The 13,508-nt window shown below is 47.2% G+C and overlaps 1 protein-coding gene across 1 annotated transcript in view; it reads right to left on the bottom strand.

Moving 5' to 3' along the window:
• Nucleotides 1–2,894: 2,894 nt before the first annotated feature.
• snrpa1 (small nuclear ribonucleoprotein polypeptide A') overlaps nucleotides 2,895–13,508 on the bottom strand; it is a gene marked incomplete at its 3' end in the record, with an annotated part of 35,523 nt that continues 24,909 nt past the window's right edge. Inside the window, exons 9-10 of the mRNA XM_079243251.1 lie at nucleotides 3,250–3,291; nucleotides 2,895–3,157 (exon numbers count right to left, since the gene is read on the bottom strand). Of these exons, the coding sequence (XP_079099377.1) occupies nucleotides 2,895–3,157; nucleotides 3,250–3,291 (305 nt within the window). The remainder of the gene's footprint in view (nucleotides 3,158–3,249; nucleotides 3,292–13,508) is intronic.

The following is a 13,508-nucleotide window of genomic DNA, read 5'->3' as shown; positions in this document are numbered from 1 at the left end:
CCTCCAACCGTCCCCGACCATCCCCGACCTCCAACCGTCTCCGACCTCCAACCGTCCCCGACCATCCCCGACCTCCAACCGTCTCCGACCTCCAACCGTCCCCTCATGTATTATGGATATACTCCACTTCCCCACGATTGGAATAAGTGAATGATTTGATGCGTTAGATGGTGAAGAAGATGGATGGGTGATGTTGTGATAGCTTCAGGTTGATCTGCTGGTGATTTGAGGGAGAACTCTTAATTTTATGAACTGCTCATTGAGCATTGGTGCAGCTTATTGAACTTCATTATAATATGACTCTTTTGGTGTGCAGAAAGCACATTATAATCTTATCAACTCCACCACTGTAGAAGTTGTTTTATACTTAACCAATTTTTCATTCATTCATTCATTTTCCGAACCGCTTATTCCAATTCAGGGTCGCGGGGAAGCTGGAGCCTATCCCAGCTGGCTTTGGGCGACAGGCAGGGTACACCCTGGACAGCTCGCCAGTCCATCGCAGGGCCACACAGAGAGACGAACAACCACACTCACACTCACGCTCACACTCACTCCTACGGGCAATTTAGAGTGACCAATTAACCTAACATACATGTCTTTGGATGGTGGGAGGAAGCCGGAGTACCCGGAGAGAACCCACGCATACACGGGGAGAACATGCAAACTCCACACAGAAAGGCCACTGACCAAACCAGCCAAGGATCGAACCAGCGACCTTCTTGCTGTGAGGCCACAGTGCTAACCACTGCGCCACCGTGCAGCCTTAACCAATTTTATCCCTTAAATTTAGTATTGAATAAATAATTTTAACTACCTCACATGTCTCTCCTTATTCCACAGGAGCTACTCTGCATCTATTTCCTGGGGCCCTGTGCCGCAGGTGGTGTTGTCTGGTATAATTTTTCAAATAAAAGTATTAACTTTTTCTCATTTTATCATCTTGTTGTTCGTACCACTCTGCCACAGTTGTAACCACAAGACCAACTACCAGGAGACCTGTTCAGCATGCATACTTTGCTAGTTGTAACACCAGACAGCTGGTTGCCGCACTCTGCTGGGAGCAACTGGACACAGTGTGATTGGAAGCAGCTTCAATAAAACATGAAGTACCACAATAAATCTAAGAGGAAAAATTGGCGCATCTGCACATGTGAGACACTTTCACAGAGGTACACAATGAAAGCTTTCAGTATTAATGGGCCCGCAAGGCCCGACGTACTGATACAGTCGGGAGCGCGTTATCCATGTACGGTCCAGTCACTGGTAAAGTTGTAACAAAGAGCAACCTGACTTAATAGAAGCACAATTACTGCCTTTTACTAAACACTAATTACTGGTATGAACAGGTGAAGCAGTTTGCAGCTCATTGGGCACAAAAAGGACCAATTCCTGAGCTGAATTCACACTTTGTCCAATCACAGGACTGAATTGAAAATTTGACCCGGATACCTGGGAAAAATCAAATGTCATCACACCAAAAAGTGCTCACCACTAGATGGCAGTGTAAGAGCAGAAATAGATCCACTGCGTGCTTTTACAGCCGACCAGCGGGGCAGTCATGGTGTCCGGTGTTCCATTTTACTTGATGTAGCAGTAAAATATTAACCAGACGAGAAGCATAAGTAGTGATGCTGCATATCATATGGAGGCAGGCATGAGGCAATCTGTGGCTCTTTTGTATGTAACTTAAACACAACACAACATAACTAATAAAGATGAAATAAAAAACTAGCAGCAGGTTACAGTCATGTCACATAATCATGGCAGCGCTGTGGTTACGCTGCAGTTACTTGACTCTGGAAGGAATGCTGGGATGTGGACTTCTTTCATAACAGCAACTGTTCCAGAGAGATATTTAACATTTTGTGCTAGTTAAAATCCAACCCCTGGGGCCAGAAATCCAAACTTTCACTTTTATAATTATTTTATTATAAACTTTCATCTGATAATGTCCCGTAGAAACAATCGATGTGAAACTGAAGGCATCTGGTGATTTCATGACTCAATATGACTTAACAGCGCCTCCTCCTGGCCAGGCAGGAAGCTGCAGAACGCATCCTGCGCTGTACGGTGGAGGTCCTCGGTCCAGTCCTCCTCTGCCTTTTCCTCTCACATCATCTCGACGACTTCAGTTCATGCACGTGCAGTCCAGTCTTTCATATAAAATCATCTCCGCTGCTTTTTTACGTTCCTGCACGACGCCGATGGTCTACGTACGTTCAGAGGATTAGTCAACTGATGCCTCGCTCTCAACGTTGGTTAACGTTCTCACCAGAGGGATGATGCTGCGACAGGGGCTTAAACAATGTTCACATCAACACACGCTTCTGGTTGTCATGACAACCAGTGGGACTGATACTGAATCATTAAGCTTTGCGTGTTTTTAATCGTGCCTTCTAGTCATGGTTTTGTTAGGCAGCCATGTCTACACATTTAAATGATCATTTGTGTGTCGGAGCAATCTGCCTACCTGTCAGCCCTGCAGCTCGCCTGCTTTTATACCACATCTGCTGAGTTATTCAGCCTTTGGTACGGGATGAAATCCATCTGATTAGCAACTGAAAGCTGCTGCACAGTGGTTCAAACACAATATGGGCATGTGGTGTGTACGCTAAAGCTCTGACAACATCATGCCTCCCACTGATCCTTCACACATTCATCTTAGTTTTCATCATTTCACAATAACTTCAATGACATCTTCAGCTTTTCTGCATTATACTTCAGTCATCACATTTCATCGCTTTCACACTTGCTGTTAAGTAATAACTACATTTCTAGTTGCTGCTCTGGTAACTAAACTAACCCACATGAATAATGTGATTAAATCAGAAAATGAAAGCGACTTCTTTTAAAGTTTTATAAATGTAAGCCGTGTATTTTCCCAGCTGAACTCACATGGCTCCGTCCACAAGCACCCCGCTGTGGGAGATCTCCACCACAGAACCTTCCAGCCTCATGACGATGCTGCTGATGTTCGGGATGTTGCTGACGACGCTTCGCCTCATCTGGATGACGAAGCTTTCGTAGCTGCTCTTACAGTCTGACAGCAGGATGTGGTTGCAGGTGGACGGCAGCTGGAAGAATTCTCCATCGAAGGTCTTGAAGTGATAGTTCCCCCAGGTCGTGCACACTCGGCCAATGTGAGACACATTGGCTGAAAAGGAAAGAAGAATTTTATGACAACACACAAAAAAAGACATTTGTTTCAGTTCATATAAGCAAAGTAGAAAACAAGCGAATGATTACCTGAGTTCAGGCTGAGTGTGTTGAGAGGAGGGACGATGGTCACTGCAGAGGACAGAAAAACTCATTCACTGCTTTTACATGTTTCCACACTTTCCATGTTTTTATATTTATGACACTTGATGGAAACCAGTGACTGGAGTCCGCTTATCCTCTCCTTCACAACACGAGTCTGACGGTTCAACAAAAAACGTCTCAACGTTTCAGGGTTAAAAAACTAGCTGCGTTCATGTCATTGGTCTGAAAGTCTCTGGAAGCAAACACACCAGATCTTCTCTCATCTGATGGTTCAACAAGTTCTTTAAGGAAAATATGGACGACTGGGAAAAGGCAGAATTATTTATTATAGTTTTCATTTTTAAAAAATCAGGCAAACTGACTTTAATAGACTGCTGTAAACATAGAAATATGTATTTTGGATGTTTTTATTTCACACACTGAACTATTTGAATGTTTCCTATGATTAAAATTCCCTTTGCTTCCTTCAGGCAGCAGTGAAGACAGATCAAACTGAACCGACATCTTCATCATCTTCAGTTTAGACTGTTTGCAGTTTTATCTTTCAGTTTAAATGGTTTCCAGTTTAAACCACAGCAGGAGCTGAAGTCAGAAGTCCAATGAAATGATTTGTGAAGTTTTACCGGTCTGAGTCCGAGAGCCATCCAGCAGCATCAGGAACACGAGCCATGACGGCAGGCGGAGTCCTTCGGCACCCATGTTGGTGCGATGGGCTGGCTGACGATGAGGAGACTCACCTGGACGACAAGTCCTTTTATAACGTCTCCGTCCAGGTGGAGTCAAAGATTAGCGTTTGTTTACTCAGCAAACAGGCTTGCATCACAGTCAGCGGTCTGGTCTGGACCGGTCCAGAGTTCTTCCTGCTAAATGTAATTCTTGGTGCTGCTGGACCTGAACATCCAAACCTGTCAATCATCTTCAGTTCTTAGGAGAAAACATCTTAGCCCTAAAATGCCAGTTTCATACGGAACTTCACTGTTTCTATGGAAAAATATTCAGTTACAATAAGTTTTATTTTCCATGTAACTATTTCCAGATAAACTAAAAGCAAAAATGTTGAGTTTGATGCAGTTTTAATGTTTTTGGCAGTGATTTGAAGCTTTTTGAACAAAGTTTTTACCACGTTTTCTGGTATATTCGTGATGCTGCTGACGTATATTTGTGCATTTGCCACTTCACTGAACCTTAATGTGTCCTCTAATCATCTGATACTGCAGAGTAGAATAAAGTATTTATACATGTTTTACTTCTAGTGAACCTCAAGGACAAACAGGAAAATAAAATACAGCTATATTTGTTTTGAGTCTGAAGGCCGGTCGGTGCTGGTCACAGCCTGGTACCTGCTGAGGCGGGCTGCTGGTTTTACACTCTGGATGGAATAAAAATGAACCCGTAGACTGACGCCTGCCTGGGAAGAAGTGAACGGTGCTTCGTTTTATCTGCTTTTTAAAAATCTTCATTCTTTGGCACGCCACCAAAGTCCTTTTCAGCAAGGCAGTTTATTTGTACAGCACAGTTCATGTGCAAGACCACCCAAAGTGCTTCACTGGGGAGTTACAGGAAGATGCAGGAAACCTTAAAAACAAGCAAACAAGTGGAATATTTAAACAAAATGAAAGTGAGGAATTAAAAGATTTAATCTTGATTTAAAGCAGCTGAGAGTTTCAGCAGACCTGAAGCTTTTTGGCAGTTTGTGAGGAGCAGGAAACCTGAACGCTGCCTCCATGTTGGGTTTTTACTGTAGCCGTCTCAAGTCGCTTGCTGACTTTTGGATCTGAAGACGATTATTTCAGTTTTGTCTTCATTTAACAGAAGGAATTCATGGAACTTTGTCTTAAATCTGTTCCATGCATTTGATCAGGGTTTGGATTGAACTATAGGCCCCATATGGAGCCCTGGGGAACGCCACAGGCTATTTTAGAACGCACAGAATTACAGTTACCTTTAGACACAAAGTAGTCCCTGTTCTTTAAAGACTCAAACTACTTAGATGCAGCAGCATCGAGTCCGACCCAGTTTTCAGCCGGTCTGGTAAGACGTTATGGTCGACTGTGTCAAATGCAGCACAGAGCCAGTAGAACCAGGACTGAAATGTTGCTGTGCTGAAGGTCTACATAACAAGGCTCGAGGGTTATTGCCGTTTTTAGCAATAATGTCAGAAAAGAGTGTCTTGCATTTCTGACCGCCAGATTATAAATCCTCTCTTTATGAATCTCATAGTGAAGCTGCAGCCTTGTTTTCCACCTCCTACATCCAGCTTTTCAGCTCTGACCAGCGTGCAAGTTCTCCATGGAGCTGCCTTTGGAGCAGTGATCGCTTTCACCTTCGTCGGAGCATCAGCAGCAATAATGTCATTTTACCATTGAAATGATCCAGAAGCTCATCGACTGAAGCCCAAGACACCCAGGTTCATATGCAGGAGGCAGGCAGTAGGTCCAAAAACAATTTTAAATTCATACAAGGCCCTGTGATGGACTGGCGAGCTGTCCAGGGTGTACCCTGCCTTTTGCCCAGAGACTGCTGGGATAGGCTCCAGCTTCCCAATCACCCTGAATTGGATTAAGCGGTCAGGAAAATGTGTGTGTGGAGTGTGGAGAGGGGAGGACTGAGTCGGACAACGCCAGCCAGGGGTGACCCCCCCCCCCCCCCAGCAATCAACCTACATGGCCACAAGTTCAATAAAGCCCTGGACAGTGACTGTGGGTTTCACAATATTAAAAAAAAAACAAAAAACAAATGGTTAAAAGTCTAAAACAAAATCTATAAAACCCTGTGAGTCCACAGCCTGGAGATGAGCACAGGAGTGGGCCTGCAGGAGAGAGAAACCTGCCAACTCAAACATACAAAACAGTAAATCAAAATAACCACAACTAAAAATCAAATATACGGAAACTTAAACCATACAAAATGTTGAAGGCAGGTTGCCTCCGTACTGAAAAGTCCAAGCCGTGCACAAAAACACCCAGATATGGGAGGCCAGAGATGGTTAGACGTCGTCAGAAACCACAGCCGCTAGGACAAGTCTCTCCTCAGGGTGAAGCAGGTCCGCTCCGATGCTTGTTGTGAGCCAGACAAGACAGCAGTGTCTCCAAGGGACCTGGAGCAACAGCACGTTGTGGTGCACACCTCCCAGTACGCCTAAAGAGAAGGTTATTTAATCAGTGTAATGAGCAAAACCCTGTGGACATATAGATATCCTACCTGGAAGGCAAGTGCAGCCTACCCCACAAACAGATTTACGGCCAACGGATGCTGGGAGGATTGGTTGGTTCGGCACCCGGCAGCTACAGCTGGCAGACTCCCACGCTACAGGGAATCATGGTGAGTAACTCAGAGACAAAACTGCCAAGCAGTCACGAACAGATTTTACTTACAACTTGTCAATGGGTAGAACCAACCACCTTGCTGCTAAGCTGCAGCAGGATAGAACCAGGAGACAGACTGAGGAGAATGCACACCTGCCCATCTATAAGGCCCCTTGATTAGCCTCCATGGCTTACACCTGGTTGGTGCAGATTGGTGTGGGAAGGGGAAGCCGTCCTCACCACAAATGAATGAATGAATTCACACAAGTAAATATTTTTATTCTACTAAAAATGTATGCCAGGACGGAACAAAAGTTTACCTGGGCCTGAGACCTACTGGTAGGGGAGGAGGGAGTGCCAGATAGGAAGGTCCTAGACACACCACACGTGACGTTAAACCCACACATTAAATCCAAAAACACGACGCACAAAAGGGACATCACCACCAGGGACACACATCCACCACCCTAGGCTCAACACATAGAAAACGAACAAACAGAAACTAAGTTCTACAATTTAATAACCCAAAACAACCCTAAAGAATTCCAAAACACATCTTGGTCTCAGCACACACACACACACACACACACACACACACACACACACTTGAAAACAATACAGCCGTTACCTCTGTCGGTGACCAGAGTAATAGAGCACCACAGTCCAGTGTGTCAGGTGACAGTTATCCGAGTGTCCAGCGTGTGCTCCTGTCGGTCCCGTCACAGAAAGACACACAGGTAGGATGTGTCCCCCAAAAGCAAAGCAGCAGTGGTGGCGGGCTGCAGGGCGGATCCAGCGCCGTAGCTCCGTCGTGCATTCTGAAACATAGTGTTCTAGGCCAGCCGATCACAACCTGTCATCCTCTGCAGTAAGTGGTATACACCCTACGTTGTCATGCTAGCGCGTAGCACCCAGGGACCTCACAGAGTGGGATTATCTGCTGACGTTCACACGGCGTGAGAGATCGCAGCTTACAGCCGTCTTCTGGCCTGGATATAGAGCACACAGCCTGCAGCAAAACCCACGGGTCTCAAGGGTCAACCAGAGTAAACAACCTGATGGACAATGCCGAACAAACAACCAATAGCTCTAGCCACAACCTACCTGCCAACCTTTGAAGGAGAAGCCACAGAACCTGGAGAAGATGTACTCCTGGCTACCAGCATGCAAGCCCAGAATGTACATCCAGCTGGTATTTTAAGTGCTGCGCCTTCTGCCGATTGGCTGGCACACCAGGTGCACTGAGGGGCAGCAGTCGAATGCAGGTGTGTCCTGCTACATCAGCATTAATGTTAAAATCACCAACAATAACTACACAGTCGTAGTCAACACAGATCGCAGACAACCGTTCAGAAAAGTCATCAGAAAATTGGTAAGGCAGTATTTAGGAGGTCTGTATATGTTCACAAACTACATCGAGGTGGGAATTCATTTAGAGAGCCGCATATTCAAATGATACAAAGGTTTTATATCTGCTTGCAGTGGAGGGAATCATTAAACCAAACAGCCAGACGCGGTGGACGTGATGATGGCTGACGTGGTGATGGATGATGTGGTGATGGATGATGTGGTGATGGATGACGTGGTGATGGATGATGTGGTGATGGATGATGTGGTGATGGATGACGTGGTGATGGATGACGTGGTGATGGATGACATGGTGATGGATGACATGGCGGACGTGGTGATGGATGACGTGGTGATGGCTGACGTGGTGATGGATGACATGGCGGACGTGGTGATGGCTGACGTGGTGATGGATGACGTGGTGATGGATGACGTGGTGATGGATGACGTGGTGATGGATGATGTGGTGATGGATGACATGGTGATGGATGACGTGGTGATGGATGACATGGTGATGGCTGACATGGTGATGGATGACATGGTGGACGTGGTGATGCATGACGTGGTGATGGATGACGTGGTGATGGATGATGTGGTGATGGATGACATGGTGATGGATGACATGGTGATGGATGACATGGCGGACGTGGTGATGGATGACGTGGTGATGGCTGACGTGGTGATGGATGACATGGCGGACGTGGTGATGGCTGACGTGGTGATGGATGACGTGGTGATGGATGACGTGGTGATGGATGACATGGTGATGGATGATGTGGTGATGGATGACATGGTGATGGATGACGTGGTGATGGATGACATGGTGATGGCTGACATGGTGATGGATGACATGGTGGACGTGGTGATGCATGACGTGGTGATGGATGACGTGGTGATGGATGACATGGTGATGGCTGACGTGGTGACGGCTGACGTGGTGACGGCTGACATGGTGATGGCTGACATGGTGATGGCTGACATGGTGATGGATGACATGGTGATGGATGACATGGTGATGGCTGACGTGGTGACGGCTGACGTGGTGACGGCTGACATGGTGATGGCTGACATGATGATGGCTGACATGGTGATGGATGACATGGTGATGGCTGACGTGGTGACGGCTGACATGGTGATGGATGACATGGTGGACGTGGTGATGGCTGACATGGTGATGGATGACATGGTGGACGTGGTGATGGCTGACATGGTGGACGTGGTGATGGCTGACATGGTGATGGATGACATGGTGGACGTGGTGATGACTGACATGGTGATGGATGACATGGTGGACGTGGTGATGGCTGACATGGTGATGGCTGACATGGTGATGGATGACATGGTGGACGTGGTGATGGCTGACATGGTGATGGCTGACATGGTGGACGTGGTGATGGCTGACATGGTGATGGATGACATGGTGGACGTGGTGATGACTGACATGGTGATGGCTGACATGGTGGACGGGGTGATGGCTGACATGGTGATGGATGACATGGTGGATGTGGTGATGGCTGACATGGTGATGGATGAGATGGCGGACGTGGTGATGGATGACATGGTGATGGCTGACATGGTGGACGTGGTGATGGCTGACATGGTGATGGCTGACATGGTGATGGATGACATGGTGGACGTGGTGATGGCTGACATGGTGATGGCTGACATGGTGGACGGGGTGATGGCTGACATGGTGATGGCTGACATGGTGATGGATGACATGGTGGACGTGGTGATGGCTGACATGGTGGACGTGGTGATGGATGACATGGTGGACGGGGTGATGGCTGACATGGTGATGGATGACATGGTGATGGATGACATGGTGGACGTGGTGATGGCTGACATGGTGATGGATGACATGGTGGACGTGGTGATGGCTGACATGGTGATGGATGACATGGTGGACGTGGTGATGGCTGACATGGTGATGGATGACATAGTGATGGATGACATGGTGGACGTGGTGATGGCTGACATGGTGGACGTGATGATGGCTGACATGGTGATGGATGACATGGTGGACGTGGTGATGGCTGACATGGTGATGGCTGACATGGTGATGGATGACATGGTGGACGTGGTGATGGCTGACATGGTGGACGTGATGATGGCTGACATGGTGATGGATGACATGGTGGACGTGGTGATGGCTGACATGGTGATGGCTGACATGGTGATGGATGACATGGTGGACGTGGTGATGGCTGACATGGTGATGGCTGACATGGTGATGGATGACATGGTGGACGTGGTGATGGCTGACATGGTGATGGATGACATGGTGATGGCTGACATGGTGATGGATGACATGGTGATGGATGACATGGTGATGGATGACATGGTGGACGTGGTGATGGCTGACATGGTGATGGCTGACATGGTGATGGATGACATGGTGATGGATGACATGGTGGACGTGGTGATGGCTGACAGGGTGATGGCTGACATGGTGATGGCTGACATGGTGATGGATGACATGGTGATGGCTGACATGGTGATGGCTGACATGGTGATGGATGACATGGTGATGGCTGACATGGTGATGGCTGACATGGTGATGGCTGACATGGTGATGGCTGACATGGTGATGGATGACATGGTGATGGATGACATGGTGGACGGGGTGATGGCTGACATGGTGGACGTGGTGATGGCTGACATGGTGATGGCTGACATGGTGATGGCTGACATGGTGATGGATGACATGGTGATGGCTGACATGGTGGACGTGGTGATGGCTGACATGGTGATGGCTGACATGGTGATGGATGACATGGTGATGGATGACATGGTGGACGGGGTGATGGCTGACATGGTGATGGCTGACATGGTGATGGATGACATGGTGATGGATGACATGGTGGACGGGGTGATGGCTGACATGGTGATGGATGACATGGTGGACGTGGTGATGGCTAACATGGTGATGGCTGACATGGTGATGGCTGACATGGTGATGGCTGACATGGTGATGGATGACATGGTGGACGTGGTGATGGCTGACATGGTGATGGCTGACATGGTGATGGATGACATGGTGATGGCTGACATGGTGATGGATGACATGGTGGACGTGGTGATGGCTGACATGGTGATGGCTGACATGGTGATGGATGACATGGTGATGGATGACATGGTGATGGATGACATGGTGGACGTGGTGATGGCTGACAGGGTGATGGATGACATGGTGATGGATGACATGGTGATGGATGACATGGTGATGGCTGACATGGTGATGGATGACATGGTGATGGATGACATGGTGATGGATGACATGGTGATGGATGACAGGGTGATGGCTGACATGGTGATGGATGACATGGTGATGGATGACATGGTGGACGTGGTGATGGCTGACATGGTGATGGCTGACATGGTGATGGATGACATGGTGATGGATGACATGGTGATGGATGACATGGTGGACGTGGTGATGGCTGACAGGGTGATGGATGACATGGTGATGGATGACATGGTGATGGATGACATGGTGATGGCTGACAGGGTGATGGCTGACATGGTGATGGCTGACATGGTGATGGATGACATGGTGATGGCTGACATGGTGATGGCTGACATGGTGATGGATGACATGGTGATGGCTGACATGGTGATGGCTGACATGGTGATGGATGACATGGTGATGGCTGACATGGTGATGGCTGACATGGTGATGGATGACATGGTGATGGCTGACATGGTGATGGCTGACATGGTGATGGATGACATGGTGATGGATGACATGGTGATGGCTGACATGGTGATGGATGACATGGTGATGGATGACATGGTGGACGGGGTGATGGCTGACATGGTGATGGCTGACATGGTGGACGTGGTGATGGCTGACATGGTGATGGCTGACATGGTGATGGATGACATGGTGATGGCTGACATGGTGGACGTGGTGATGGCTGACATGGTGATGGCTGACATGGTGATGGATGACATGGTGATGGATGACATGGTGATGGATGACATGGTGGACGTGGTGATGGCTGACATGGTGATGGCTGACATGGTGATGGATGACATGGTGATGGCTGACATGGTGATGGATGACACGGTGGACGTGGTGATGGCTGACATGGTGATGGCTGACATGGTGATGGATGACATGGTGATGGCTGACATGGTGATGGCTGACATGGTGATGGCTGACATGGTGATGGATGACATGGTGATGGATGACATGGTGATGGCTGACATGGTGATGGATGACATGGTGATGGCTGACATGGTGATGGATGACATGGTGATGGATGACATGGTGATGGATGACATGGTGGACGTGGTGATGGCTGACATGGTGATGGATGACATGGTGGATGTGGTGATGGCTGACATGGTGATGGATGACATGGTGGACGGGGTGGACCAACTCGAAGATGATGTGGTGGAAGAAGAAATGGTTCCAGTGGGAGAATCTACAGATGTATAAACCCAGTAATTGTACATCCTGAGTCATGTTGTCCAGGGCGGACCAGCAAACCTGTTGCCTCCTGTGGTTTGAGTGCACGGATGCTGGATTTTCATTGAGGACACAGCTGCTGCTTTGGACAGGGAACACAATGCTCCAGTGTTCAGGTGTAAACATGAAGTGTGTTTCTCTAAGGAGGAGGACGGCTGAGCTTGGCTGATGTGGAGAACCTGCGTAAATAAGCCGACTTGACTCAGTCCAGGATATATAAGCCGTGCTTCATATTTAATAACTCTGTTATGTTTTCACTTTGCTCCTCATCAGTAGAAACTTCCACCTTCCTGCTGTGTCGGCTTCCTGTTACCATGGTGACGGGCCGTTTTTGACCAATTTCTTAAATCAGCTTTAAAATACATTTTTTTTAAAAACTTTTTTTTTTTGTCATCTCTTGGTTTCCTTGTTGTTTCCTTGTTATCTGTGAAAATGTTGGGTTTAATGTATTTGATGTGGGTATGAACACATCTTTAAAGTTTATTTCTTCATTTTAACAATAACTAAAGAAACATCTACGGTGTTATGGTTCAGAAAATGGATGGAAGTTCAAACAAACTGAACCAAAACAAAATAGAGATGAATTAGAGTGAAAGTCTCTGTGTGCAGGAAATGCTGTGTGTGTGTGTGTGTGTGTGTGTGTGTGTGTGTGTGTGTGTGTGTGTGTGTGTGTGTGTGTGTGTGTCTATGAGTTTATTCTCTTCTACAGTCATTTGGCAGACGCTTTCATCCAAAGCAACTTACATGTGATGAGTGGCAAAAAGTTGCACTTTGTGTTGTTGTTCTTACACAAACAACACATTACCGTACATATACATTACATGTGTCTTTCTGTCCGACACCTATTGCTTTTACATTCAGGGGGCCAGACTACTGGACATATGAGCATCGCCTGACGCTCTCATGATGGGAGAGGAGGTGGCCTTCAATGGCAAAACCGACCCTAACACCACAAAGACATCATTTCAACCAGAGCGTTTTATAATGTTGTGGGCAAAGAAAATTTGTTTAATTTAGTTGAAATCAAGATTCCTGACAAAGTCTAAAAGCTTTGCTGCAATAAACAAAATTTAGGAGATTCTTTCATGCATTTAAAAAGTAAAATGGGTCGGTAC

The sequence above is a fragment of the Telmatherina bonti genome, assembly GCF_933228915.1.
Source record: "Telmatherina bonti genome assembly, chromosome: 1".
In the NCBI taxonomy this organism is placed as follows: domain Eukaryota; kingdom Metazoa; phylum Chordata; class Actinopteri; order Atheriniformes; family Telmatherinidae; genus Telmatherina; species Telmatherina bonti.
Note: the sequence above shows the minus strand (reverse complement) of the source record. Positions and strands in the feature narration are given on the sequence as shown.